This window comes from Simochromis diagramma, unplaced genomic scaffold (assembly GCF_900408965.1).
Source record: "Simochromis diagramma unplaced genomic scaffold, fSimDia1.1 OVJJ01000320.1, whole genome shotgun sequence".
In the NCBI taxonomy this organism is placed as follows: domain Eukaryota; kingdom Metazoa; phylum Chordata; class Actinopteri; order Cichliformes; family Cichlidae; genus Simochromis; species Simochromis diagramma.
This window is the reverse complement of record NW_024386773.1, coordinates 12072496-12100236: the sequence shown is the minus strand read 5'-3', so window position 1 is coordinate 12100236 and position 27741 is coordinate 12072496. Positions and strand designations below refer to the sequence as shown.

The 27741-nt window shown below is 40.3% G+C and overlaps 2 protein-coding genes across 3 annotated transcripts in view; both read right to left on the bottom strand.

Moving 5' to 3' along the window:
• Positions 1 to 1037: 1037 nt before the first annotated feature.
• soat2 (sterol O-acyltransferase 2) lies at positions 1038 to 13373 on the bottom strand. The gene is made up of 16 exons (XM_040008532.1): positions 13114 to 13373; positions 10859 to 11000; positions 10660 to 10718; positions 10431 to 10570; positions 10281 to 10334; positions 9047 to 9154; positions 8153 to 8435; positions 7145 to 7220; positions 6382 to 6466; positions 5925 to 5970; positions 5537 to 5666; positions 5098 to 5195; positions 3556 to 3654; positions 3236 to 3371; positions 2659 to 2804; positions 1038 to 1437 (listed from the first exon to the last, which is right to left on the bottom strand). Exons 2-16 carry the CDS (start codon positions 10935 to 10937, stop codon positions 1381 to 1383), a joined length of 1596 nt encoding a protein of 531 aa, XP_039864466.1. The 5' UTR covers positions 10938 to 11000; positions 13114 to 13373; the 3' UTR covers positions 1038 to 1380.
• Positions 13374 to 17934: 4561 nt separating this feature from the next.
• Positions 17935 to 27741, bottom strand: part of kif5ab (kinesin family member 5A, b) — a 69195-nt gene continuing 59388 nt past the window's right edge. Inside the window, exons 24-29 of one of the 2 annotated variants that reach the window (XM_040008418.1) lie at positions 25930 to 26146; positions 24349 to 24658; positions 22867 to 22928; positions 20658 to 20685; positions 20179 to 20291; positions 17935 to 19261 (exon numbers count right to left, since the gene is read on the bottom strand). In XM_040008418.1, coding sequence (XP_039864352.1) covers positions 20192 to 20291; positions 20658 to 20685; positions 22867 to 22928; positions 24349 to 24658; positions 25930 to 26146 — 717 coding nt within the window. In that variant the 3' untranslated portion in view covers positions 17935 to 19261; positions 20179 to 20191. The remainder of the gene's footprint in view (positions 19262 to 20178; positions 20292 to 20657; positions 20686 to 22866; positions 22929 to 24348; positions 24659 to 25929; positions 26147 to 27741) is intronic. The other variant, XM_040008419.1, reaches the window with a different exon arrangement.

The following is a 27741-nucleotide window of genomic DNA, read 5'->3' as shown; positions in this document are numbered from 1 at the left end:
ATGCAAACAAATTTTATTTTCAAACATAAAATTTAATGTACTAAATCCATTCATTTCTGCTTTGACACTCACTCTAAAACTATCTGTTCTGCATTTGCCTCCATGAGCCCCGTTGGTATTACAGTATATCAGTTTACAGAGCATTACATCATTAATGCAAACACTGTACCAATGGTAATCCTCTTCTTCCTGGATGACGTTGCAGGCAGGCAAACAGAGGCTTTGCAGCATACTGATAAGATGCTGTGCAGCCTGTGGTTGGCTGGTTAAGATACCTGCTTTCCCAGCCAATCCCTGGCAGCTGAATGTCAACCGAGGCAGGATTAAACACGCAGCGCACACACACTGCAGGCCAGGTGCCCGGTGTTTGTCAAAGCCTGTTTAAAGTTTTCTGTCACTTTTAAGTTTTTTTCAGTCCTACAAACAGAAAACTCATATAAAAATCTACAATAACGAAACAAACAAAAGTGTTTTGTCTGGAATAAAAATAAGCTGGGCAAGAAATGCAATTAAATATTCTAACTGTAATAAACCTGAAGCCTGTAAGGCCTTGTTAATACCATATTTAAATTTATTTAATGCTTAAAAATATTATTTATTAAGATATTGTATGGCTTCGTACAGTACTTTTTTTTCTCCTCTACAGTACTGTGTATATGACTAAGCTGACTTCTCATATAAAATGGGAAACAGCTGGGCTAGCTCCACCTATCAAAAGTCTAAATCTCACTGAACTACCATGTTGTATTATGTGCCGTTGTTATCAGATGGTATGATGTTCTATATCAGCGGTCCCCAACCCCCGGGCCTCGGACCGGTATCGGTCCGTGAGTCGTTTGGTACCGGTCCGTGAGTCGTTTGGTACCGGGCCGTGAGAGTTGAGGCTCAGGTGTGAAATGTGTGGTTTTTATCGGTTTTCAGCGTTATTTTGTTATCGTTTTTATCGTTAACTCCGTTTTCCTGGGTCTTTTCACGTGTGTTATAAATAAATCTTCTATTTTTCAGTACCGGTACTAGTTTTATTTTGTTGTATTTTTCCGCGACACCTTAAAGGCTGGTCCGTGAAAATATTGTCGGGCAAAAACCGGTCCGTGGCGCAAAAAAGGTTGGAGACCGCTGTTCTATATGTTCTACATGTTCTACATGCTCGGTTACAGCCCATTTTAATGAATATTAGTGATAAAAATACCACCTGCACAAATAAAAACCTGAAATAGTTCAGTGACACAACATCCTGACTGCAATAAATCTTTTACGCACTGATAACAGAAAACCTTGCTCTCTTCCACACTCAGTCCATCAGGCCTTGCAGAGCTACATCTTCATTTTCAGACTTTCAGACTTCATCAGTTATTCCTCCTGCCTGCGAGAGGGATGGCCTCATCTCTGGTAGCTGCAGGACCAAGATCGAGGCATCACCAGCTCCCAGAAGCTATTCTGTTGAGAAAAAGGAAAAGAATTGGGCCAAATATACATGCCGCACTTCTCCTCCTTCTCCTTCTAGTAACTTTAATCATTTTATTAAATTATTAGTAGATTTAACATCCATTTCTCTCAAGTTACAATCTCATTGTGCAGAGCACTTCTATTTGTAGACAGATGTTATCTGTGTTAAGCTATTGTGTGTGTGAATTATTCCACTGGCTTTAGAGGATTCCTCCTCTGGGGATACACGGACATACAGTTGTTCCTAGTGCGGTAAGCACTGAGCCCATCTGTCGAGCAAATCCTTTACATCTCTGACTTCATCAGACTCTTGGTGTCGGAAGGCAACTTTTAAAGTGTTAAAAACATGTCACACTTTTATTCACATCTGCTGCTCAACACGTGAATCTGCAGCACGGGATTACGTGTACACGTGTTTACACAAATGCATGTAGTCTGCAGGACGGTAATGAATATATGAATCACTGTGGATGAGAACAGACAATTAAGTCAAGATAATGAATGAGTGGAAGAGGCTGTTTGTTACCACTCTCATTTTGCTGCTGACGTCTGTAATGTGCTTGTGTACATGAGTTTTTTCATTCTCGCCTGAAGTTTGTTCACCCGTTGACCTATTTTCCATTTAGGGGTCATCTAACGCAGGGGTCAAAGTCAGTCTAATGACATCTACAAAAAAATAACTTGGTGTTTAATTTGAAACCCACAACTTTAAATCAGGATAGATCTGCACAAACCTTCACTACTCGTGCAGTTTGGGATAAAACTGTTTCCATGCCTTCAAACTCAATAAGAAGTCTCTCAGAGGTGAATTCTCCTAGCATGAGTACACATTTCTTCATAATTCTTCTGCAAAAAGAGGTCACTCACCTCTTTTTCTGTCAATTTTTATGGATTTTAGCCAAATTTGTGCTTCTGTATCCAGAGAAGTAAAGTAAGATAACTGACTGAAAGCATCTTTTGTGACCCACATTTGATGCTGTAAAATGTACTTGTGTATGGCTTCTTTCTGAAGAGCTGGCTGATTGTATTTTGAGATTGTGCGTAAGCCCAGTAAGACATTGTGGGAAAATGGCTTTTTTAGGATTGCTTTCTATGTGATTCTATTAAATGATATGAAGAAACTATTTATAGAGGAGAGGAGAAAAGGCATTTTCTACATATAAAGGAAAAACTTTACAAACAGAGATCTCGGTCAAACGTGGGAGTACGTACTCCTGTCCGTGGGCAGTATATCTGGGCGTACCACTCCTGGCAGTACAGGCACACCTGCACACCCTGACCGATGAAGAGACACACCCACATGATGATGTTGCAGACAGGGCTCTGTCGCTTGTCGGTCATGGTGAAGTTGAATGCCACTAAGAGAAGATGGGAAAGGGGATTTGTTAATGGGCTTTCGGTTCTTTCTTTGTATCTGTTATTGAGAGAGCAGGAGGTCGATAAAGGGACAAGGACACGCAGAGAGAAGAAACCAAAACATTGAGTGAGAATCCTATAAAAACAGACTTTTTACAGTGTTTTTGTGAATAATTGAAGAATTTAACTCGAAAGTTTGAAGGCACACTCTTCAAAGCAAAAGCCGTTTACATATTTTTAACAAGCTATGGATAGGCGTCTCAAACACAGTGCTTTTATCAGCGGTAATAATGTAGACATGAAAAATGTGTCTGTGTTTTTCTCCCTTTAAAAGGCTTTTAGGCAAATGAATGAATTTCTGTAGCTGGGTCAGCACACAAGTTACTTATGCTGCGCTAACAACTGTCCCATGAATAATAAACACACCCCTCACCTCCAAAGACGGCAAAGAGCAAGAACATGACTGGGTAGAAGAAGCCGAACCCCATGGCCAAAGCATACTCGTGAACGACGGCAGAGACTATGAAAACCGAGAGCATGGCAGCAGTTCGGAATTTCCTATTTGACAGCTGCAGGGATTGGAGAGTGAACAGAAAGAGGATTTGGCTAAAAGTTCAGGGGTCAGACTGACTTAACAACAGTTAAATTGCCACACACATGCTGGTTTATAAACAGAGACGAAACCAACAGAGTTATGGGATTTGTTTTGTTCAATATACATGTGTTAGTCTGCAGTATTAGTACTCTGCTCACCCAAAGAAAGTCCCTGTAGCCATAGTAATACAGCCAGTCATGAACCACTATGTTCCAGGTACGGTAATAGTTAGCAAAAGACGTAGAGTTCCACCAGTCCTGAAAAAACAACAGAGGATGAGTCACTCATCAGAATAAAAACATCAAGAAAAAGGCCTGAATAGGAGTGAATGTTTATTATTGATCATCTATTTCTACTGATGAGAGATTCGCTATTATTAAAACATCTTAGTGTATACCAAACCCTACAACTAAGGATTTGTAAATGGGTCTTGGAGGTGAAAGCAATGCAGTTCTGCACAGTGCATCAAGTTCCTGGGTGGGTATACTGGTTTAATCTTCATCGGTTTAAACAGACACCTCGGTGCAATCTCTGATTGTGTGCGAAACCTTTCTATAAAAGCTGCACGTAAATTTCAGATGTGAGAAAAACAAAGCCAATGCATGCATTCTTTTCAATGACCAGCAGGAGGCGACTCAACTGGTTGCAAACAGAAGTGTGACTATAAAAAATGTGACTTCTTAAACACAATCTAACGGTTATATTGTTTGATTTAATACACCATGCTGCTCATTCTGTCATTTATAGTCGGATTTAGAGTTGTTGACAAAAGAGGGTATGCTTTAGGGTGTGGCTTCCTTGTGACTCATGTGCAGTGTACTCAGTGTCTCAGTCAGACTTGTCATTACCAGTTATAAAATAACAAGATAGGAAAAGTCCAAAATGCTCAACCCAAGGATTCAAAACAGCACTTCACTATCTAATGGGTGTTGGCACAGTGGCATGGCCATCATTTATATACAGTCTATGCACGTTTGTCCCAACTGTTTCAGCTGACAAGCAGTGTCATTTGAACATTATTAAACCAATAAAGTGCCATCACAGACATGCATCTAGGGCAGATAAGAGGTTTAAAGGTTAAGAACAATTTGGAGCCACATTGTAAATTAGGTGAATCAACTCTTGTAATTAACATAAAATACACACACTAGAATCTTTTCAAGATTATTTAGCATTTTTAAAACAAAGATGAAATTTGCAAAACACTGTCTCGTTGTCTTACATCCATTTTTTGCACAAACCTACAAAAAGCCCCATGGCTAACATTAGAGTATGATTATGACGAAAATACATAAGAGTGAAGAAAAGTCTCACTCACAACCACACAGACGTTTTCTGGTAAAATCCTGCCCCACATTCCCCCAAGTGCCTTGATATCTTTTATAGCTAAATTCATTCAAACTCTCAGGCGTACTTAGAGTGCCATAAGCGAATAAGATTTGTGGAAGTGAAAGTGGCCAACCACGATAAGCAAGTATTTTCAGCTCTTGCTCAAGAGTTATATAAATCAACAGGATTCAGCGATGGAAAAGTAAAACTGTTTGGGGACCAGCAGGTCACCCTGCTGCCATTTCACTTGTCATTAATCAGAATTTGCTTGTCTGTAAAAGTAAGCATTTCAGAAAATAATGAGTCTACAGCACAGAAACAGAAAATGACCACTGGACCAATTAAAGTGTCCACAAAAATCAGCCGCACACCTTATAGAACATTCTGTCAGCAAAACGCAGGAGCTCCCCGAAGAGGTTGAGCCAGCAGTGCAGGAAGGCAAAGAAACACAGCAGGAGGAGCATTATTCCTGCAACACACACACAGACGGAGAGAATTGCATGGAGCGATTTTATTTTGGGCATTGCCCCCAGTTTTCTCAGAGGAATTGTAACTTGGCACAGATGCTATTGCACTAACTCGCTCTTCACTCAAAGGGAGTCATAAACATTTCAGCCTTTGATTACTTGTATCAGATTCATGTTAGCATCTTTCATCTTATCACTGTCTTAACGACACTCTGGAGTCCTTTCCTACATTGCAGGCTTAGTAAAATATTAACCAGTGCTGACTCACACGCATGAGAGATAATGGATGTTACGTTGAGTTTGTGTGTGTACAGCTGAGGACTCTTTGAATAAGAGGACATACCTGGTAATATAGAGTGAAAAATAGCCAAAACCATTGTTCGTTTACTGAAAGGCACGTTGGTCTGGGTTCTAAAGACCGGCATGCAGAGACGCACCAGGATAAAGTAGCCGTAGAACAGGCACCCCAAAATCTGCAAAGGGAACATCAAAGAGGTTCGAGAACATCCCATAAAAGAGGAAATGAAACGGAGAACACACACGAGAATCAGAAGTACAAATGTGGAAATGGCTTAGCGATAACTGCGATCAGGGATATATTATTACTTCAGATTATTTCAGTATAAAGAAGTAAAACTTCTTTTTAGGTCAGCAGACACTACCAAGTCTTTTGTTAGATATTCAAAGCAAAAGTGCTGAATTATAAATAGGAAAGCAACATTTTATCTCACCATGCCAAGAGTAATGCCAACATAGTTCCATCGTATGTGGCGATTTCTGCAACAAAAGGACATTTCATAAATTTCAGATGTAAGATTATTCTTAATGTGTGCTCTGTTCTCAAATTTTTATCAGTTTTCATGTTGCCTGAATTTGTCTCGAGTGCTGCAGTCCAGATTAGGGATTCCACAATGCATCTAATCTCAGATCAACACGACTGCTTATAACTGCATCTTGTTGTTTTTCAGCCGTCTTTAGATTTATGTTTGTAGCTGCTGAGCTATAGATTCTGAGAGATGGGATTTGATGCTGTAATGAATAAAAAAGAAAGTCGTTGCTGGCTTTGTGAGTTTGTGTCACATGACAGAACCTCCAGTTTTAATGAAAACTGGACATAGATCATTTTGATAATTACTAGAACAGAAGAGCATAAATAACCAGCCAAAATGAGGGGTTAATATATCCTACCGAGGGTATGATTCCCTGTAAATGAGCGTTGGACAGAAGAGGAAGTACAAATAGCTGGAAAATGTTGGGAATCTGTGATTTTCTCCTGAAAAGACAAAGACAACGCCGTTAGTGTGGCCATCATGTTTGTGTCCAAAACCTTTAAGTTATTTTAAAAGTGGCTTCACATTAAAGTCTTGTTGAGTCATTCATTATTCGTTTAATTTCACAGCTTCACTGTGCCTTTAATGCAAGAACCTGTAAACAAGTGGCCGTCTTTAAAAATTAAACAACACTCGGGTTGTCGCTGAATCATTAAGCCATTATACCAAATTATCTGCCTTAAAGACTCATCAGTTTTACTAAATGGTTTGCTGTAGTTTGTTCCAGCTAGTGTGGCGTCCTTTAAAAACTTGTATTACAGCCCTGCTCTATAAAAAATGTATTTAACGGACCTTCTGTGTGAAGAAATGATCTTAACTTCCATTTCGATTTTATGTCAGTTTTACTGCTTAAGTCAGGACTACAGTTTTCTCCAGGGGGCATTTGTTTTAAGTATTCATGTTTTTGCTCTCGGTCTCCCCTCATGTTTCATATTTTTATCTCCCACTAACAGACCTTTACAAGAGCATCTCTAGCTGCAGATTCATTGTTAGTTTTAAAGTTATTACATAGGTAACCTGCAGAGTTCTGCTTAAGTCATTTTCCCCCCTTGTTTCCGGGAGTGTCACTGTGAGTAATGATAGCGCCCGGAGAGAAAATACACCGGACTTCAATACAATACCTTCCTTTGGAGCATTCTTCATGATAACAGGAGCCGTTTCTCTTAAGAACGAGTAGGTTTTCATCAGGAATCGAATCTGGAGAAAATGGATACAGTTATTACGTGAAGGGAGACAGTGTATCAGTATTAGCTGCTTCTACTGTAGATGTATGTCTTCACTCCAAGAACTGACAAGCTGCCCGAAATGAAACATCCAGATACTCACATCTCTTTTTTTCTTTTTTGTTTCTCTTTTGTTGTTGACTCATGATTTATGTGCACTCCCATCAAACATGAAGCAGTGCAGCATGGTGGGGCAGAGAGCAGCACAGTTGCAGAACTTGGCTTAATTTGTCATAAACTGCAGTTCAGAGATGATGCACAATCAATCTGCGTAGAGCAGGGAGCATCATAAAGCAGCAGTGAACCGCATTTTGGGGCAATTCAGGGAGTTTGAATATTTAATTTCTGCATCAAACTCAGCAGTTTTAAAATGCCATGAACATCATGTAAATACAAAAAAGACTGATTGGACTCAGTCAGATGAGGATCATGGCCAGGGTTTTCCCGGAAGCATCTAAGCACCGAGATTATCTCACTCCATCAAACAGAGCTAAAATGATTTTAGTGCTAAGACTGATTTTGGAGGCCGGGGCCGATGTGATAAAGAGGATGAGGAGGTATTAGTGTATGGGTTTGTGATGTTCAAATGCTGGCTGCAGTGAGATCTGCTGCCAGAGATGCTTTCTCCTTTGGTGACTTTCCAGTTGGAAAGCTCCCATCTCTGGCTAGCAGGCTATCTTTATCACAATGTTCCAGCTGAGGGCAGTGAATTACTGCTTCTACAATTTGGATTACCTATGATTGCCAGTGAATATGTGTGTAATGTTATCTATGATACAGTGTGTTTCTAGCACAGGTCATTACCAATAATCTTTTTTTTCCTGTTGCATTTGAACACAAAGTAGCTCTTTACACTGAATATGCAGTAAATGAAAAAATGAGCGGCTGCACGTGTGACAGACTCACCTGTTCCAGTATCACAATAAACCGCGATGCAGGTGGCAACTGGTGGTGCACAACAACATAGATGGGGAAGACTCCAAGTATGCAGGTCTGTATGAGATACAGGATCAGCCCCATCCCCAGAGACAGCCCCATCTTGGAGGGGACTTTGTGGTACAAAGAGCCCCAAAAAAGCAGGGTGTAATAGGGAACGCTCAGGGTGTAAGAAAACATGATGGCCCAGGCTACAGTGACCGTCCCCAGCTTCCCAAAGGCGTAGAACAGCAGGTCAAACTCCAACACTAACCTGGGATTGAAAACCAACAAATAAAGAAATAAAGAACAATATTTATTATGTATTGGAAACCACTTTGATTGTATTCAAGCACAGCTGGGTTTTCTTTTCATTGCTCGAATCGTGAACGCCATTGAATATTTTTCCTCTGACATTCTTTCATCCAAAAGGCCCCTCCAGTGATGATATTAATAGATTTTAAACACACACTTACAGTTGTGTCTTTTTTTAAAGAAAAGTGTCACAAGTGTGATAGTATTATTTGTGTACAATCATTTAGCGCATGTAAATAAAAATTCACTGTTAACTGAAGCTGAATGGATCAAATCATTTGCACGCAGCAGAGTTGCCCACTGGCACTAGCTCAAATGAGGAACATTTGCAACTGCAAACAAAAACCAAATCATTACGACACTGCCCAAAGCAAGAGAAGAAATACTCAGAGGAGTTGATTCGTTATCTTTCTGCTACCAGATGAGCAGAGGGGCAAGGAAGGCGGGAGATAAGAGAACAGGAAGTCTTGGATTAATTGAGTTTCTGTTAGATTTGGTTCAGGGTTAAAGAGTTTGACACATGGCAGTACCACACACACACACACACACACATCCACGTGTCCCACTGACCTGCCCTGATCGATGTAGTCAACAGCCAGAGTGCTCAAAAAGAAAATGATGAGAACAGCTATGAACATGTGGTAAATGGTCCGGATGTGGCTGATCTCGAACAGTTCGCTGAGAAAGAAGAGGAAAGACACAAATAAATACACAACAAAATCAATAAAATGGCCCCATGTTTGATAAACCTGTGCGAACTCTGCTGTGAATATTGCAAAGGTTTACAAAAACGTGCTAGTCCCATCTAAGTTTGCAGTTTGATTGGGTGCGCCTTGCTAGCTCTGGGTTAGACTCCTTTTTGTGTCGCCGATTCATGAAGGTACCGGGGACGTTCCTCAGAGATTTAAGGCCATATTGAAGCGACAGCATCAGACTTATCTGATGCATGAGGTAAATCTCATGTTCCATCACAAACCAAAGGTGCTCTCGGATTGAGATGGCATGTGACTGTGCAGGACGTTTGAGTACAGATGGCTCATGTTTATGCTGCTGGAAGCAGCCATCAGTAGATGAGTAGACAGTAGACAGTCATAAAGGGATGGAGAGGGTCAGTAATGATGCGTAGGTAGGCTGTCACATTTAAATGATGGCCACTTGGTACTAAGGGGCCCAAGGTGTGCCAAAGTTATACCCCCCATCAACAAAGCATCACCAGCCTGACCCATAGACACAAACGGGATGAACACATTCTTCATGTCGTTTACACCAAATTCTGACCATCTGAATATAGCAGCATATATTTAGACTTTAGATTTAGGCAACGTTTTTTCAGTCTCCATTGTTCAGTCTGTATGTCCGGTATGATCAGGAGCCCAAGTAAACTTTCTGCTCCTGTAAGCCCATCTGCTTTTTTGACCCATTCTCTGTGAACCATCGAGATGTGTGTGGGAAAATCCCAGTAAGTCAACAGCTTCATTCAGACCAGCCTGTCTGGCATAAACAACCATGCCACGTTAAAAGTCACCTAAATCATTTTTTTTTCTCATTCTTGTGTTCACTGTGAACTTCAGCAGGTCACCTTGTCCATATCTACATGCCTAAATGTGCATTTGATGCGCTGATCAGATAAATCCATTAACGAGCAGTTGAATAACCTAATAAAATGCATAAACCATGCATATATCCAATTAAATTAGAATTTTCTATTTGAAAACTATGTACACTGACAATCTGTAGATGTTAAACCCTTGTGTTAAACCCGACTCTGGTTTAATTTGGGTGTTTTCACATCTTTTATACTCACTCCAGCAGTGACGCCCTGGCCATAAACACTTTGCCATCATCCATTCTCTGAGATCTGACACAAAGCATAAACAGAAAAACAGTCACACACTTCAGTGATTAGCATAAAAAAATATGGTGACCAACAGACCAATTTGTGTGTCATTCTTACCTGGATGAGCTTATATTTTTTGTCTTTCCATTTACTGTTGACTGGGTGTTGGAGAGGGACTGGACGGACTCAGTCAGAACTCTGTCTAGAATTTCATTGAGCTGATCCTGGACCTGCTCCATGACTTTTATTTTGATCTTCTACAAGAGGAAAAAAACATTTCTTTCAAATCACGTTTCAGTAACTGTGTTGCCTTTGTAAACCACTTAAAGAAACAGTGATGAAATACCTCAGTACATCGTTCCCACTGCCTCGCATCTTCTTCCACCACCTTATCATGATTGCCAGCTGCAGAGAGAAGAACAGATGTTTCTCACATCGTTCGCTAAACTTTTAAATATACTGAATATATCTTTCACCTAAAACTGTGTAAAAATAGACAGAACTGAAAGATCAGCTTACAGTATAAAACAGTATTTTGTCCATACCAGAGCTTGAGTTGTCAGATGACTGTCGGGCCTTGATCTTCCGATTATACACCCTGCTATCGGCCTCCTTGGTCGTCATGGCTACCCTCACGACTGGAGGTTAGTCTGTTTTCAATGAATGCACGTGCTGTCGTACTGATGCCTGTCAAAGTGAGTGATGTAATGCTTTTATTTATTCCATGTGTATAGCTCATGCCGAAATCTTCTAGGTGAATTGTGGTGAGTATAACTGTAACGCATTTATGTTAAACTAAAATAAGCTGTGTGCATTAATATATCATTCTTTGCAAACTTGTGACGCGCCAAATGTTGTAAATGCTTTGTGGAGAACAGCCTATAAACTGTAAGCAACTTTTACTGGTATAGTTTTGCACATTAGTAAGACACACATGAATGTTTAAGTTTAAATCCTTCATTTAGAATTAGTGTTGTGATGGGTATATGTTATTATTTTGTGTTTTCACTTTGAATCTTGTGGATGTGTGATGTTTCCAGTGTCTGTGTGGCTAAGAAGCGTTAAAGGTAAAGACCTCAGGAGCAGTTTTTCAACTGGAAGTATTTCTATATCGGTAAACTGCAAGTAGAAGAGGGAATTACCTTGTCATAGTTCACGAAAGACTGAATTCACGGCAATAAATGCAAAATTAAAATAAGACTCACTATTAACCTCCTAGGACCTGGCGTCCACATATGTGGACATCACATTTTTGGGTTATTTAGACCAAAATACTCAATTTTGCTCTACAAGGGCCTGATATCCACTTACGAGGACGTTATACTGCTACTGTTGTATCAAAATTTTAAACGAATATCCTCATATGTGGCTCTTATTTTTCTTAAAAACAAAAATAAGGTAAAAAAAAATAAAAAATCTGGCAATTCTTTGTTTTTACATTCATCGGGCCCCAATGTGACCAAATATCAAAGAGAAATTAAAAATGCATGCTGTGGAAGAGTTCGGGTCTTAGGAGGTTAAAGTTTATATTCGATACGACGCATATTTTTATTTTAGTGCGTAAAAAAAAATGTTTCCATTAAGTAAGAGAGTTTAATGAGTCTAGCTGCCAGTACTTTACTGTTTACCTGTGTGTTTCCGCCCACCAGCAGCAGTGCAGCAGCTGCCACAATTGCCACGAGATTCAACCTGGCTTTAGCTTTTTGTTAAAGTTTAATAACGTGAGAGGATCTTCCACGATAAATTGAAAAATTACATCAGGTCACTGGCTCGTTGCTGGCTGGTTGCCTCATGTCAGAGATTATTATCATTCCTGATGAGCCTCTGTGCCGGTGTAGCGAAACCAATCGTGTGAATCCAAAACTGAAAAAGTGGAGAACTGCTTGTGTGGACAAAGGCACCTGTAAGCTCGGGGTTGTGGAACAGTGGTTACCCACAGTGGTTTTCCACAACAAGCCACAAGTCACTGCAGTTCAAGCTAAACAATCTAAACAAATGATAAAGATCCGCGTCTCCACTGCAGGTTATAAGAGATAAGCTACACAGCAGAGAGGTTGCATTGTGGGGTAAAAAACAGTCATTGACCTCATTAGTGACCCATACATTCTGGTCATTCCTCCATTAAACAGATACGCGTCAAAAAGAAATTCAGATTAGACGCTGTGCAGCTGCAGACACAAATCATCCTTATTGTAACAACTCTAAGATTATTGATGAGTCTATGTCATGTTTAAGAAAATATTTATTGGCTTGACCTCTTTTCCACTTGAGCCCGAGCAGCTGTTACTTTCCTTTTGATTTGTTGTATTGATGAACTTTGTCTCCCTTTGTCAAAATGCTAAACTGATGCTTCACTTAATTTCATGAGCAGCCAGTACTAATAGATTTTCAGCAAAATCTATGATCTGTTACGAAAACATTACTCATAGAAGCTGTTTTAAAAATCATATTTGGGTTCATGACCTACTTTTACCTACATAAAAAACTGCCTGTGTGGTTAGAGGTACATGCATCAGTTTAATAGCCCATTCACAGAAGAACCCTTGAACTCAATAACTCAGTTCTGCCATCATTATATAAAATTTATATCCAGCACGATGCTTCAAGACCTCTGATCTTCTTTAATGTTCAGTGTTGGCTACAACACTCATGTCGAGCGTTTCCTACTAATTTAAAAATTGCCCACAGCAGAAACTGCAGACTTATCATTCGTTTAAATAATACAAGCATCAAATGTCAGACATCACTGTGTCGGGTAGATGTGACATGATCTATAAATATGCATCAGATGTGTACTCACGGTGTTTTAAGTTCAGGTCCACTCAGCAGTGCACAGGATGACAGCCTCTGTTTCAGTCAGTTTCCACTGATACTGACTGTTAAGTATGATGCAAGTCTTCTGATCTGTGTCCCCTCCTGATGCACTTTACCCTCATGGCTCCTGGCCCAGGGAATCCATTGCCCAATCAAACTTTACCTCCTTGGCTGGACTCATGAGGTCATGCACAACACTGGACTGTGCCCTAATGTCTCACTTATCCGAGATACTTAATACAAATTTCAATCTTTATAAATACTATTTTCAAATAAATACATACAAGGTTAGAATGATTTATTTTGATTTAAAACAATCCCCCCAAACTTTGTGCTCGTTCAACTTGATGTGAAACTGTTAAATTGAAAACGTGTTCTCGAACAAACTGCACGGTTTGTTTGGTGTCCTCGTTTCAAAAATCAAAATATTGAACTTGGACAGTACTACGATTACACTAGATAAACATAGTTTGAACAAAATGGTAGAAAATCATTATAACATAACATCATTATCATGTACATTTTTAAAAATAATTTAATAAGCTCACATTTTACAAGACTTTATTGAGGGGTCAAGGTAATGTTAATTCCAGTATTTTGCTGGGGATTTGTTGTGAGGTCCCACTGACATCACTGGTGCAGCTGTTTTTAAAGCTGCTTTATCTCTCCTGCTTCTCTCCTGGGCTGCGAGCTGCAGAGGTTACTGACGTTATAATGTTTTATTTGGCTTTTACAAATAACATTAAAGAAGAATAATGACAAGAGCGTGTGGTAATCCTCTGTGCACAGCATCATATTTATTGAAAGGTGAGTTCATGAAATAACAGCGCTGTTTCTCAGCAGCTACAGAAGAGAGTAGTTCATGCACTAAATCACACGCCATAAACAAACAAAACAACACACTGTTGTACAAATAAACACAGACACTTCGCCTCTGTCTCTTTTTTAACCGCTCGGCCATTCCTGCAGTCCTCTTCCTGCATGTTCAGGATACAGTATCACAATTCTTTGATCTTGTCGGAATATTTTTTTAGATTTGTTACAATTACTTTAAGACAAACAGAACAATTGTTTTTTCAAAAATAAAATAAACGCAGACACTCCCAGTTTGATGAGCAACCACAGTGCAGGAGGCTGTTTTCTTCTGTAGGTTATGTAAACACACGCAACTTCAAAAGTTCAGTGGCCTTTTATTACCTTTCAAAAAGACAGATGATGGAAAAAATACTCAGATTTAAAGGGCAATTAAAGGGATGTAATAATAATTAGAATGCTACACACATTTCACTCAACCTCAGTCCTGTAATAATAATTATCTGTTACAAGTAACATCTTTGTGTTAAAGAGGGACAACCGTAAAAAATATAGTAGTATAGTAATTAAATACTTTATGGTGCCAGTTAGTTAACATTAGGATATTAAAAGACATCCATAAGCTGGGTTAATTGGTGACCTAATTGTCTAAAGGTGTGGATGTGAGCCCGTCTCTGTGTGTTGACTGGTAACCTTAGCACCACACCCCACCCGCCTGACCCATTAAAGCATAAGCAGGTTAGGTAATGGTACTAAACCATATCACATAGATAAATCCTTATGTTTTTCATCATATACTGAATATGAAAGGAGGACATAGCTGCAGAGTCTGAAAAGTGAAGCCGGAGTGGATCAAACCTGCAGTCTGTCTGACTCCTCAGGGTTCAATAAAATGTCACATTATGTAGAGGTCTATACACTCTGATGTGAAAGCGACCCTCAGTTCCCTCCCTCCATTACCTCAGTAAACACTTTCCTGATAACTCTTACTGATAACTCTTAACTCTCACACTTCAGTTCTTATCAAATACGATATGTTGTTCATTTTATCAATTATAGTTCTGATTAGAATCAAAAAGAAAGAGAAAGCTGGGGATACTTTAGAGCAGGGGCATCAACTCTTGAAACCAGACTACGAGCAAAAACACAGAGAAGGCCAACAAGCTCGGTTCAAGACTTCATGGCAGAACTTTACAAACCACTGGGTGATGTGGTGACTATGTCCATCTTTTATATACAGTCTATGTTTGTTATAACATTGTAGAAAAACACTATTACAGGGTGAAGTAGACGTATCTGAGCAACCACACAGCACAGGAAGTGTGTATGTCTGCAACACGGCCACACTGTTGTGCACTTCAGAAAATAAAACTCCTTCCTTCGTCCACTTAAAGACAAATATGCTGTTCATGCACATTAACCTGTAGACTGCTTTGATAAACATTACTGGTCCATTTTGGTTAGAAGCAGGTGCAAAACTCTGCTAATGAGAGACAGCTTTTATCTGTGGAATACACGCAATCATATGCAGAACTGCACACAGACACGCAAAGCTCAGTGTCCACTGTCACCCTCGACCCTTCCATCCTGACTGTCTGATCAGGAGGTGCACAGAGTGAATGTGACGGGTGGCGAGGAGCTACTGACGGTCAGTGTGCGAGTGAACAGCCTTCATACAGTGGGGCAAAAAAGTATTTAGTCAGCCACCGATTGTGCAAGTTCCCCCACTTAAAATGATGACAGAGGTCAGTAATTTGCACCAGAGGTACACTTCAACTGTGAGAGACAGAATGTGAAAAAAAAATTCATGAATTCACATGGTAGGATTTGTAAAGAATTTATTCGTAAATTAGGGTGGAAAATAAGTATTTGGTCACCTCAAACAAGGAAAATCTCTGGCTCTCACAGACCTGTAACGTCTTCTGTAAGAAGCTTTTCTGTCCCCCACTCGTTACCTGTATGAATGGCACCTGTTTGAACTCATCATCTGTATAAAAGACACCTGTCCACAGCCTCAAACAGTCAGACTCCAAACTCCGCCATGGCCAAGACCAAAGAGCTTTCGAAGGACACCAGGAAAAGTATTGTAGACCTGCACCAGACTGGGAAGAGTGAATCTACAATAGGCAAGCAGCTTGGTGTGAAAAAATCAACTGTGGGAGCAATCATCAGAAAATGGAAGACATACAAGACCACTGATAATCTCCCTCGATCTGGGGCTCCACGCAAGATCTCATCCCGTGGGGTCAAAATGATCATGAGAACGGTGAGCAAAGATCCCAGAACCACACGGGGGGACCTGGTGAATGACCTGCAGAGAGCTGGGACCAAAGTAACAAAGGTCACCATCAGTAACACACTACAACGGCAGGGAATCAAATCCCGCAGTGCCAGACGTGTTCCGCTGCTGAAGCCAGTGCATGTCCAGGCCCGTCTGAAGTTTGCCAGAGAGCACATGGATGATACAGCAGAGGATTGGGAGAATGTCATGTGGTCAGATGAAACCAAAGTAGAACTTTTTGGTATAAACTCAACTCGTCGTGTTTGGAGGAAGAAGAATACTGAGTTGCATCCCAAGAACACCATACCTACTGTGAAGCATGGGGGTGGAAACATCATGCTATGGGGCTGTTTTTCTGCCAAGGGGACAGGACGACTGATCCGTGTTAAGGACAGAATGAATGGGGCCATGTATCGTGAGATTTTGAGCCAAAACCTCCTTCCATCAGTGAGAACTTTGAAGATGAAACGAGGCTGGGTCTTCCAACATGACAATGATCCAAAACACACCGCCCGGGCAACAAAGGAGTGGCTCCGTAAGAAGCATTTGAAAGTCCTGGAGTGGCCTAGCCAGTCTCCAGAACTCAACCCCATAGAAAATCTGTGGCGGGAGTTGAAAGTCCGTGTTGCTCGGCGACAGCCCCAAAACATCACTGCTCTCGAGAAGATCTGCATGGAGGAATGGGCCAAAATACCAGCTACTGTGTGTGCAAACCTGGTAAAGACCTATAGTAAACGTTTGACCTCTGTTATTGCCAACAAAGGTTATGTTACAAAGTATTGAGTTGTATTTTTGTTATTGACCAAATACTTATTTTCCACCCTGATTTACGAATAAATTCTTTACAAATCCTACCATGTGGATTCATGGATTTTTTTTCACATTCTGTCTCTCACAGTTGAAGTGTACCTCTGGTGCAAATTACTGACCTCTGTCATCATTTTAGGTGGGGGAACTTGCACAATCGGTGGCTGACTAAATACTTTTTTGCCCCACTGTATATGCTCAGAAAACAGACTACACCCAATCAATACAGGACTGATACATTATCTGTACTTAGGGGTCAAAGGTCAAATATCTCACTGGCTGATGAGGTGCTACATCCATGTGCGCATGTGTGTGTGTGAGTCAGCAGGATAAGACAGGATTGTATCAGCTCTTGATAACCTGGAGTAACCCTTGCTTCATGTCTCCAGCAGAGCTTAGAGCTCGCACAGAATAAGATCCTATTTAAGTGACTCACTACAGTCGGGGCTTTGGTTTCACTCTGAGGTGGTTCAGCAAAGAACCGTAAGATTAGTCATTTTGTTAAACGTTTCTTGGAACGGCGGCTGTCACACAAAACTGCAGAAATCTCAAATCTTTATGATTCACTACAGGGACTATAAAAATAATACAGTTGCACATCAAAACAAAATGATAATGCTTCACTCGAAAACCGTTATAAATTAGAGATAAACAGCCAGTAAATATTTGAAGTAGAGCAAACAATAAATAATATATTTCTTTCCAGCTAGTATAAAAATAGTTGCTACACACTTTTTCCACTCTGCCATGCTCTTGCATAACATGACAGTGACTAAATATTTCACGCACAATCCCTGACAGGCAGTTTTAAGGGATAATTTACAGCGTAAAGTCGCCTTTACAACGACACGATGAGTCTTTACAAAACAATCTGTCTTCATTTGCTTTTGTCTTGTCTTTGCTTTCTGCTCACATCTAAAACTTGCTACAATGTGTCCTCTGAGGCTGATAAAGCACAAACTTGTGCCTTAAAGAGTCTTATGGAGTCTCATACGTTTATTGTCTATATTAAGCCCTGGCCAAGTATCATCCACAGTATATGTGTATATGAGTATTTTAAACTCAAGGGACACTTTGTTAGGTCCACTTTTGCCTGAAGAACTGCCTCGATGCTTCATTGCATTAGTTTAATGAGCAGTTGAACAGGTATATCTAATAAAGTGGCCAGTGAGTGTAGTTTGCTGGCGTCGGTAGATTTACTACGAATACTCATATCTTTCTCTCAGGCTATGTGCTCTCTCTCACACTTTTCTAACATTTTTCCTGATCACTATGAACCGTGGAGTATTTTTAGTAAGTCCTGCATACATCATCCTGCTGCGGTAAATGCTCACCAGAGCACCAGATGTGTTTATATCCATGACTGAACATAGTCCTTAACAAGTACACTGACTAACATTTGCTAAAAAGAGCAGTTCTCAAACATTTTGGGGGAATTACTTTGAAACTCACTTTGAAAAATGACACAATATAGGCACGACCTGTTTTTGACTGTTTACTGAGAGCCACAGACAGCTGATTTCTGATAGACAGCTTGGAGCATTGTTGGCTGTTGTTCTTCTAATGAGATTTGGTACTAACAGCGTACACATCTCGATGCTTATCTTCTATTCTGGTTTTGGGACTTTAACATGTTTATATTGTTGCTTCACTAGTGTTCTTCCTCTTTAATACATATTTTTTGAAAAATGCTGACAACCAACATTGAAAATCAACATGCAGTGAAAAGTATAAATATCAGAAAAGTGATCACAAGGATCAAACTGTTTTCATGTTGTTAGTATTTTTTGTCTTTTAGATTTTCCATATGTTTATTAATGACACTGATGATAGTTCTAATAATAATCATAATGCTCAATGCCGACATCCCTCACTGAGTCTTTCACTGAGACAAACAGCACAACCTAGTGGAAACCTACCACACGGCACTTTCTCTTCCCCACCTTTCTATTTGTGGTCCCTTCATATTTCAAGTCATGGGGGAGGGGGTGCAGCAGCATCACAGGTGTAGGTTGCCAGGTCAGGCATTTGAGATGCAGTGCTTGTCAAACTGTTACACCCCACACGTCATAATACAGAAACGAGAAAGGATCGAAGAAAACAAGCAGGGTGCCTAAAAAAGACACAGGAGGTGTGTTTACAGCAGGTGAGGAGGATGCGAGAGGAAGGGGAGTCTGGGAGGACAGTGATCAGCTGCATGCAGATTTACAGAGGCCTCAGAAAAAACGTCTGCCTGGAGAGAGAGAGAGACAGACATAGACAGAAATAGTGAATAAGAGCGACAGATACATTTGAGAGAAATGGTGAAAGCAAAGGATTGCAGAAAACAGGAGACAGCAGCCAGTGAGTCATGCCATCAATGCCAGAAGGAACATGTCTCGAGTCATTTTATACCTGGTGTCTTTACTAAGGAGTTACTTTTATTTGAGAACTGCACAGTGTACTCTGGGGCACGATTTAGATTTAACAGCACATAAAATTCAGCAGCTTTGTGGAAGACTTGTATTTACTCGCTTGCAAACTTTACTCCAGCTGAAAGGACTTGAAAAGTTAGAATAACGTCCCCTCATCTTCATTGCATTCCTCAGAGTGGAGGAATATATAGCATATTGGACATTATTAGTCTTAACATGATTGCAGTTTAAATTAAATATGCATTCCTAAATAAGGTCAATTCACTGTCAACAGTGAAGTATTTTTAAAGGAAGGTGCATACAGATCATGTCTGTTAGGTATTTTTGTGCAAAGTGTCTCACACTCTTAAAATAAAAACTCACCCAGGTTTCTCACATTGTTACAGCTGCCCACAAAGCACCAAAGAGCTGAAGCCAAGCAGCCTTAAAGAAATAGTGCTGATTCATAAGACCTCATGACCCAATACATCAATTGTAATCGCATTTTACTACAGCACAATGCGCGATGAACTGAGGAAAATGTCCATTCTCGAGCATTATCTAACACGCTTCTATGCATCCTACTACCAAATCTGTCAGTGCTGATTCTAGTCTGTTGGGGCTCTTGGTGAGAAATTCACAGCGTACTCCTACAACCAGAATTCATAACCATTATAAATAATGACCAATTTGAATGGTTATGAATTGTTAATAGTGTATCTTCTCCATAAATAGCTTCCCCATTCTGCTTTCTTACCTGCTCAGGACTATTAGCTGGCTGAAGCCTCTGGCTGCAGACTGTAGAGTTTAGCTGGGTCCTGATTGTCACACACATCAGTTCTGGATACAGAATTCACATTCAGACACATGCTAAGACAGATAGAGCAGAACCACATGCCGTTGCAGCATCATCCACAGCAGCAGCAGCAGCAGTAGCAGTGACAGCAACAAGGGGGCAGCAGTGATGCAGAAAGAAACAGCAGTAAGAGTCAAATCAATGCTTTTACAGTCCTCATTCTAAAACAGAAGTGCGATCAGTGCGTGCAAGACAAATGTGGCAGCACAGTTTGTGATGTATGCTTCTACCATTATTTACTGCTACTAGATGCATTAACTTAATTAGTCACTGAAATTAAAAGACAGCTAATTACAACCAATATTTCTACCCACCAGTAAGTCAGCGACAGACACCAGCAGGTGCTTTGCCGTTATTTAAAAAGAGTGCTCAGGTCTTACCTGTTGTCATTGATATCTGTGGTGTTTCCTGTGGACAGAAAGAGTGCATAAGGAGGCAGGCAGGTGCACAGTGACAAGGCTGGTGGCGTGTGAAGTGAGGGAGGAAAAGTGGGTTTGTAACAGACACGTACGTTCAATTAAAACAGCCTAATGTGAAAGTGAAGTTAGACGGCCTTGGAACAAGCAGCTGCATAATGTATTGTATTAGACGCCAATATCTCACATTTGAATGACTAAACAGAAGATTTTACAAGCACTTTACTGATCTGGCAACCCCATCAGTAAGGCAAGGATGGAAAAGCAGCACCAGCACAGGTTTAGCTGCCCAAAGCTTCATGCTGATTGATTACGGGCAGGGCCATTAGGTTATTTTCTACTAACAATTCATTAAAGTTACCAGAAAGACTGATGCCATGGTAACACAAATACTGACTGTCACTTATAGGTTTTGTAACTTTCACCTGCACCTGAAGAGTTTTCATTGTGTAACATCTCTACAGGACATAAACACATTTAATGTTGCTTGAACGAATGACCAATAAACAGTGGCAAACACTGCCATTTGACCATAAGTGCCTCATGTTTCCCATCTAAGGTGTCCTTGCATTAAAGTACAACCATCCCAAGGACTTTTATTAGCAGAAAACCAACAACACTTTCTTGGGAAATTGGGTCTGGTTTTAATACTGGTTCCTGGATCATTTTTATATCCTGCAGAACCTGATGAACTGAATTCAGCCCCAGCAGCGACTCTATTAACTCAACCCTCGGAGGCTGGCATTCTACCTGAATTACTGTGACAGAGATTCATTTCACCAAACATCCACTTGGCCTTTCTGCATGACAACGTATTGACAAAACATAACAAGACACTTCAGTTGCTTCTCAGTTTTTAGCAAGCCTCTGTGGATTTATCCATTGTTATGCACAGAAGCAACTTTATTTAATTTGTGCACAATTTCATGAGATGGATGCAATCATGGGACCTCACGCTTGACTGGATTATGAGGCCCGTTCAGTTTAATCCCTTAAGTAGAAAAAAATATTGTGAGTTAATAAAAATCCTTATCCTGTCATGTGTGATGTTGCACATGTAGACACTGTAACACTGAAGGTTACATTTAAACATGCTATAAATAAGAAATAAGAGGCTGCTGATCTTTGAGATGTGCATTTCTTCATAACTCACTGAAATTCATGACACTGAGAAGAACAACGGTAAATAGTAGTGATGAACCAGAAGAAATATGGCTTCAAAAGTCTGATTACATGATAATTACAGTAGACATTTTCCTAGTATGAAGGAAAATAAGAAATAAATCTGAATGAATAAAAAAATGCTGAAAAAATTAGAAATTTATAGACAAAAAGAGCAAAATATTGACATTTCTTCCACAGCATTGTTGACAGAAGAAATAATAATGGGAAACCAGACTTGAACTAAGCCTGATTAAATCCTTTAAGGGTTCAAACAGGTAGTGAAAATCAGTAGTGATCTGTGATATTTAATTAAAAGCTCATATTGTAGCAGCAGACTGATTTATTGGCACAAACCCCGTTTCTGACTTTTATTGATATTCCTTGAGAATCAAAGAGGTGTGGTGTTGTTACACAACTCAACAACTGTCATCACTGGGTCAGAAGCTGAGGTGGGCGTCGCAGTCTGTCTGTCGGTTACCTGTCTCTATCTGAGTAATGACACAGCAAGCCTAATCCATCTCCTCCAGAGTCTGTCGCCGACGGGTGCAGACAAGCGCGCGCGCTCACGCACACCCACAGACACAAAAAGCTTTTGCCTCAAACAAAAACCTCGAGCAGCGGGAGCAGTTCACTGCACATTTTTCATTGAAGTTTTACAAAAACGATCATCTGTATCCTGCTAATATCACTCTATGCAGAAGGAGAAGAAATCCCTGACTTCACTTCCCACTGGCTCAGAGTGAGAGTTAAATCTACTGACTACAACTTCATTACACAAACGTAATATGAACAAAAAGAAAGGTTTATGACAGCAGCAGGGCAATCACTGCTTTAACAGCCAGCAATCTGGAAGAGTATATAAAGCAACATTCAAACCTAATGGTTTATATGATGGCATAATGACAATCACTTAAAAAAACAGTCATAAAAATAAATCCATTTACCTCTGCTGATTGCGATTATAAAAATTCTCATTACTTTTTACAGGCTTTATCTGAACAGGGCTCACCGTTTTCTGAATCGAGTATTTCAGAAGCGTTGTCTGCTTGGCTTTCTGATTCAGCCGGAGGCCTGTAACAGCAGAAACACAAGCACGTGTCAACATTGCGTGAAAGTTATCTTTTAAAATCTCGAGCTATAATCGAGACTTTTCATTACATGAAACAGCTGAAGTAAACATGAAAACTTTATGAACTTGAAGACTTTTGACTGCTTCACAAGCAGAGTGCAGACTATATGCATTTAGAACAGCAACAGACAGAACTCATTTGTAGTACTGTGCAAAGGTCTTAGCCCAAGTATCGTGGCAAAGCATGCACCAGTGTGTCTGTTACATGATATCAGGTCGAGTTATCCTGAGCAACAGGTCCACAGCTTGTCTGAAAGTCTTTCAAACAATATTCTTTTGGACATTAGTCTCTTTTTCTCCATTTTCAGTCAGTTTTGTTTTTCAGCGCGACAGTGATTTGAAATAAAAAAAAGCATACATGGATATTTAAAAAAAAAGAGAGAAAAACACACAATGAACCAATAAATCAGTCATCGACTGCCCCCCCCCGAGCCTGGACAGCAACATTAATGAAGTGTGGGTCACCTTAACAGCAAAAGGAACAAAAGGCAGAAACATCCAAAGAAAGGCTTTGAATGTTCCTCAAGAAGCCTGGCAAACTATTCCTGAAGACAACTTACAGAAATCACAAGAAAGCTGCCTAAGAGGCTTCAGGCTCTGTCAAAGAGTAACGGTGGTCATATCAAAAATTGACTTTCAAACTGTTTACCTCATTGATAGTATTGGCATGTATCAAAATGTGAAGGGTTTTCACATCACTCTAACTAAGAGACAAACGTCATCCTTGACTGGAGACAGCAGTTGAAACTATAATGAAATAAATAAGAAAGCCAACTATGGCTACGAAGAACAGCTCAACTTTTACAATCAATCAAGTTATGTTAAAGACACGAATAAGGCAGAGATTTAAAAAAAGCTAAATAATGTTCAAAAGGCAAATACATGTTTGAAATGTTTAGGCAGGAGTAAGGATAAACAAATCCATTCAAACAACCTAATTCACCGAGTTAATCCTAATGGATTAAAAGATTATAAATAAAATAGAAAATAAGGACAAAGTGCAGGCTAACAGTACAAACCCAATTATTATGTAAACATATTGGATTAACTGGTGGTATCAGTCACTAAATGACTCAAATGAAAGACATTGAGAAAGAAGTTTTTTTGTAAGTCTGACTGGTCTGTGGGTCAGATAAAAAGGTTAGTAAACACTCTTGATGCAAGCTCAAGAAAGTTCCAGACAACAGTAAGTGGCATACAGGTATTGCCCCTCATTACGATCTCATATAAAACCAGAGAGAGCCAGAAAGTGTGGCTTAGTTAAAGTTATATGATACCGATTATTAATTAAAGTCAAGAAGGTGAAATATGGTAAGAACCACAAAAAGTGACTAAAATCGCCAAAACAGCTGTTTTACTCACATATTGTTTTGAACATTGCTGTCATGTGCATCATTATTTTGGAAGTCGAGGTGTTTGGCAGGGCTGTTCTGATTGGAGTTGGACTCAGGTAGCCTGGGCTCACTCTCTGGTGTTGAGGGAGAAGTAGGAGAAGCAGATATAGGAGAGGAAGGAGCAGAGGTAGCAGCAGCAGCAGCAGCAGCAGGGGCTGCTTGGTTCCTGTTGTGGAAAACAGCGTTGCAGAAGGCGATGGGCTGATCGCTGAAGCCTCGGATAAAGAAGGGGTTGGTGGGAGAGCAGACTGGGTAGTGGCCAGGGCGTACAGGCTTGGCTGTAAGTGATAACAGAGAACAATGTATTGATTGATTCACTCATCCATTAAAGCCAGACATATTTAATTTGCCCTATAAGATGATGCTTAAAGCCCAACACTGAAAATATATTAATGTAAAGCGAAATATCACAGATAGTCTTGTTTGCTGTGCTTTAATCCTCGAATGAAAATCATTATGCTGAAAGCGCTCATTTAAATCAATAGCTCATTTTCTCATTACAGCAGCACATGCATCTGAGTTGAAGTAGCAAGCTAGTGATCAGACTGAATTACACTGTTATTCTAATGTTTCGCATTTCTTTCAGGAGAATATGCCTACCGCGTAAATCCTCAGAAGCCGAATGTTCCACCAACTGTTACATTCTTTCATGCAAAAACTCTCTCGACAGCTTTTTGTTTTGTTTAAGTAAATTCTTTTCTCATTTCGGTGCAACGTAAACAGTCCTTTGCATATCTGTGCGTTCCACAGCAGGAGAATTCGGTTACATGCATGTTTGCTTCCTGAATATGAAACAAGATTGGAAGAGGAAGAAAAGGGCATCAGCTCGATCATGCAGGTTGTGAAAATGTGGTGATATGTTAAGAGGAATGTAGGAAGGAGACAACAGATGAGTAGAGCAGAGAGGGCAAAGCACACAATGGATGCTGCTTGTGGGAAAATCTCAACAGGGACGTGAAAAGAATGGCTGCACAATGCTGAACGATTTTTCTCGCATGCTGCATTACAAAGGAAGCGATCTGATGGGAGGGAGATGAAACGCACAACGGTGTCTACATGTGCAACATCACACATGTAGTGCTGGAGAGGATATACATACTATATCCTTCCTACAGTGCAGCCAAAGGAAGTGGCATGGGCTTTGCATGCATTTTCCCCCCTTATTTTATTGTTGAATTTGGGGCTTATACATCACATCATAAAAGAAAATTAAACTGACTTTTAGATTTACCACATTTGAGTGGATTAACCGACATGTTCTGATGAATCGGTTGATTCAAATTCAATGTTTTTCAGGTGCTGTGCTGCCCAATTACTGAGAAACAGCTTTCATATGTGTCTCTGAACTGTTATGAAACCATGCAGTGGCTGTGAATTTGCTGCAGACTAAATGATTGGATGCATTTTACAGCTACCTACAGATTAAAAGATACTGCAGTGTTAAAGCAATCGCAAAGCTTTTACAGAAATGACACATGCAGCGCTGTCATGTAATTTCTAGCAGACTGCGGCTGTTATTTTGAATCTGTGAGCAAGTTGTATACGTCACCGATGAGCGCAGCATGGGGTCGGCGGAAGGGAGCGCGGGCCCTCATCACATCTTTGATTCGCTCCACTTCCTGTTGGTAGCGATGGCGGTCCTTCATGGCTCCTTCTTTTGCCTCCTTCAGCGCACCCTCGAGCGCCTTAACTCGCTCGGCTGTAGACCGAAGACGTTTCTCCAGTTTTGGAAGCTCGCAGCGCAGATCTGCATTGTCACGTACCAGCTGTAACACAAATCCGACATGTGCAAAAAACAAGCTATAACTACAGAAAGACAGTTATACATTTTCTATGATTCAAAGCACTTTCTTACTACAGGCCTCCACTCTCACACACTCACACCCTGATGAATGCACCAGGGCAGCTCAGGGTTCAGTATCTTGCCCAAGGATACTTTATGAGCAGACTAAAGGAGCAGGGGATCAGTCCACTGGCTGCTAATTGGTAGATGACCCATTTTACTTCCTGAACCATTGCCTCCCCAAAGAGTTGCTCATATGTTTTGCAATCTAAGAATTTTTTTTTACTAAGAATATAGTGCAGAGTACAAAAAGTGGAGCATAGGAAGTGTGTGACCATAACGTCCATTTCAGATCAGTTAGGGTCAAATGGGTGCAGTGGGGTGGAACAGAGAAACATCAAGTGTAACCTGAAAATTGTACCAGGAAGAGACAGCCCACAATTGCACCAGTGTTGTAAAGAGCACTACTTCAGTCTGAACTCTCCTGAACACAGAGCCAGTCTATCAGAAATCTACAACCGGGAAAAAGTAGGACAACTCTGTTGAAACATCTCCATTTAAGTTTCTGTTTTGAATTAAAATAATGGGCCTGAACACAAACAGAAAAATGAATGAATGAATGTTTCAAGGTATTTTAGAGGGGACCAGCATGGCAGCTGTTCCTCTACACCTCAGATCTCAGCAGAGCCTCAAAACATCATGAGAATATGAATTAGCCTAAGAATAGAAGGGAAGAATAGACTCACAATCCTCTTGAATATTGTGCAGCTTTGATGAGCAGATGCTGTAAACAGTTGCGTGACATTATGATAATCATCATTATGATTTTCCTAAACATGTATTAAATCCATGGGTGTAATGGATCTTTTAAACTGGGTATATTTAAAGGAACATAGTTGCTAGATGCTGATATGAGTGTCGGAGCTGTTGTTGGATCTTTGGATGTCCATGACACATGAGGCAATCTGTGATCTGATTTTCACTTGGTGGAAATGTGCATGAACAGTAATACCGAGACGAGCTGCTCTAACTTGCAGTTGTGCCGTTCTTACAGTAGCACCCCACCCCTGCAGCACTTTCAGCAGGATATTGTCTGACCCCACACTGCCAGAGTACTGCAGGTCTTTCTGGATCAGTAGTATATAACCAGAAATTCCCTGTCCAAGCATTTAGTCTCAGTGTGACTCCTAAAAAACACAACTGGGACATGGAGGGTCGATGCCACTGTACTCAACCAGGAACAGAGAGCAGCTCCTGATAACTGATCCAGACACCTGTGCAGTCCATGCACAGACAGGTGGCTTCTTGCATCATTCCAGAGGTGGCCATACCTTGTATTAAATATTCATATATATCAGCCTTGGCCTAGAAAATCCATATCTGCACTTGTCAGTTAATATTATAATGTGCCTATATTTCCGAAGTTATTATTTATGAAGCTAAATCAACACGAGGATGCAATGATTTAAATCTGCCTCGTGCTGCATGTTTCCTCTAAACGCAAAAGTTAATAAGTGAGCACCTAAACACTGACAGTCTGCTTCTGTGTGATCATGCAAACTAATCCATACCCTGCAG

Excerpts from the sequence above, each read along its gene's own strand:
- soat2 (XM_040008532.1), bottom strand. The coding sequence starts at position 10,937 with ATGACGACCAAGGAGGCCGATAGCAGGGTGTATAATCGGAAGATCAAG. Across the intron at positions 5,667-5,924 it reads TTGGCATTACTCTTGGCATG|ATTTTGGGGTGCCTGTTCTA; the intron begins GTGAGATAAAAT and ends TTCCCTTTGCAG. Across the intron at positions 2,805-3,235 it reads GCTCTTTGCCGTCTTTGGAG|TGGCATTCAACTTCACCATG; the intron begins GTGAGGGGTGTG and ends ATCTTCTCTTAG.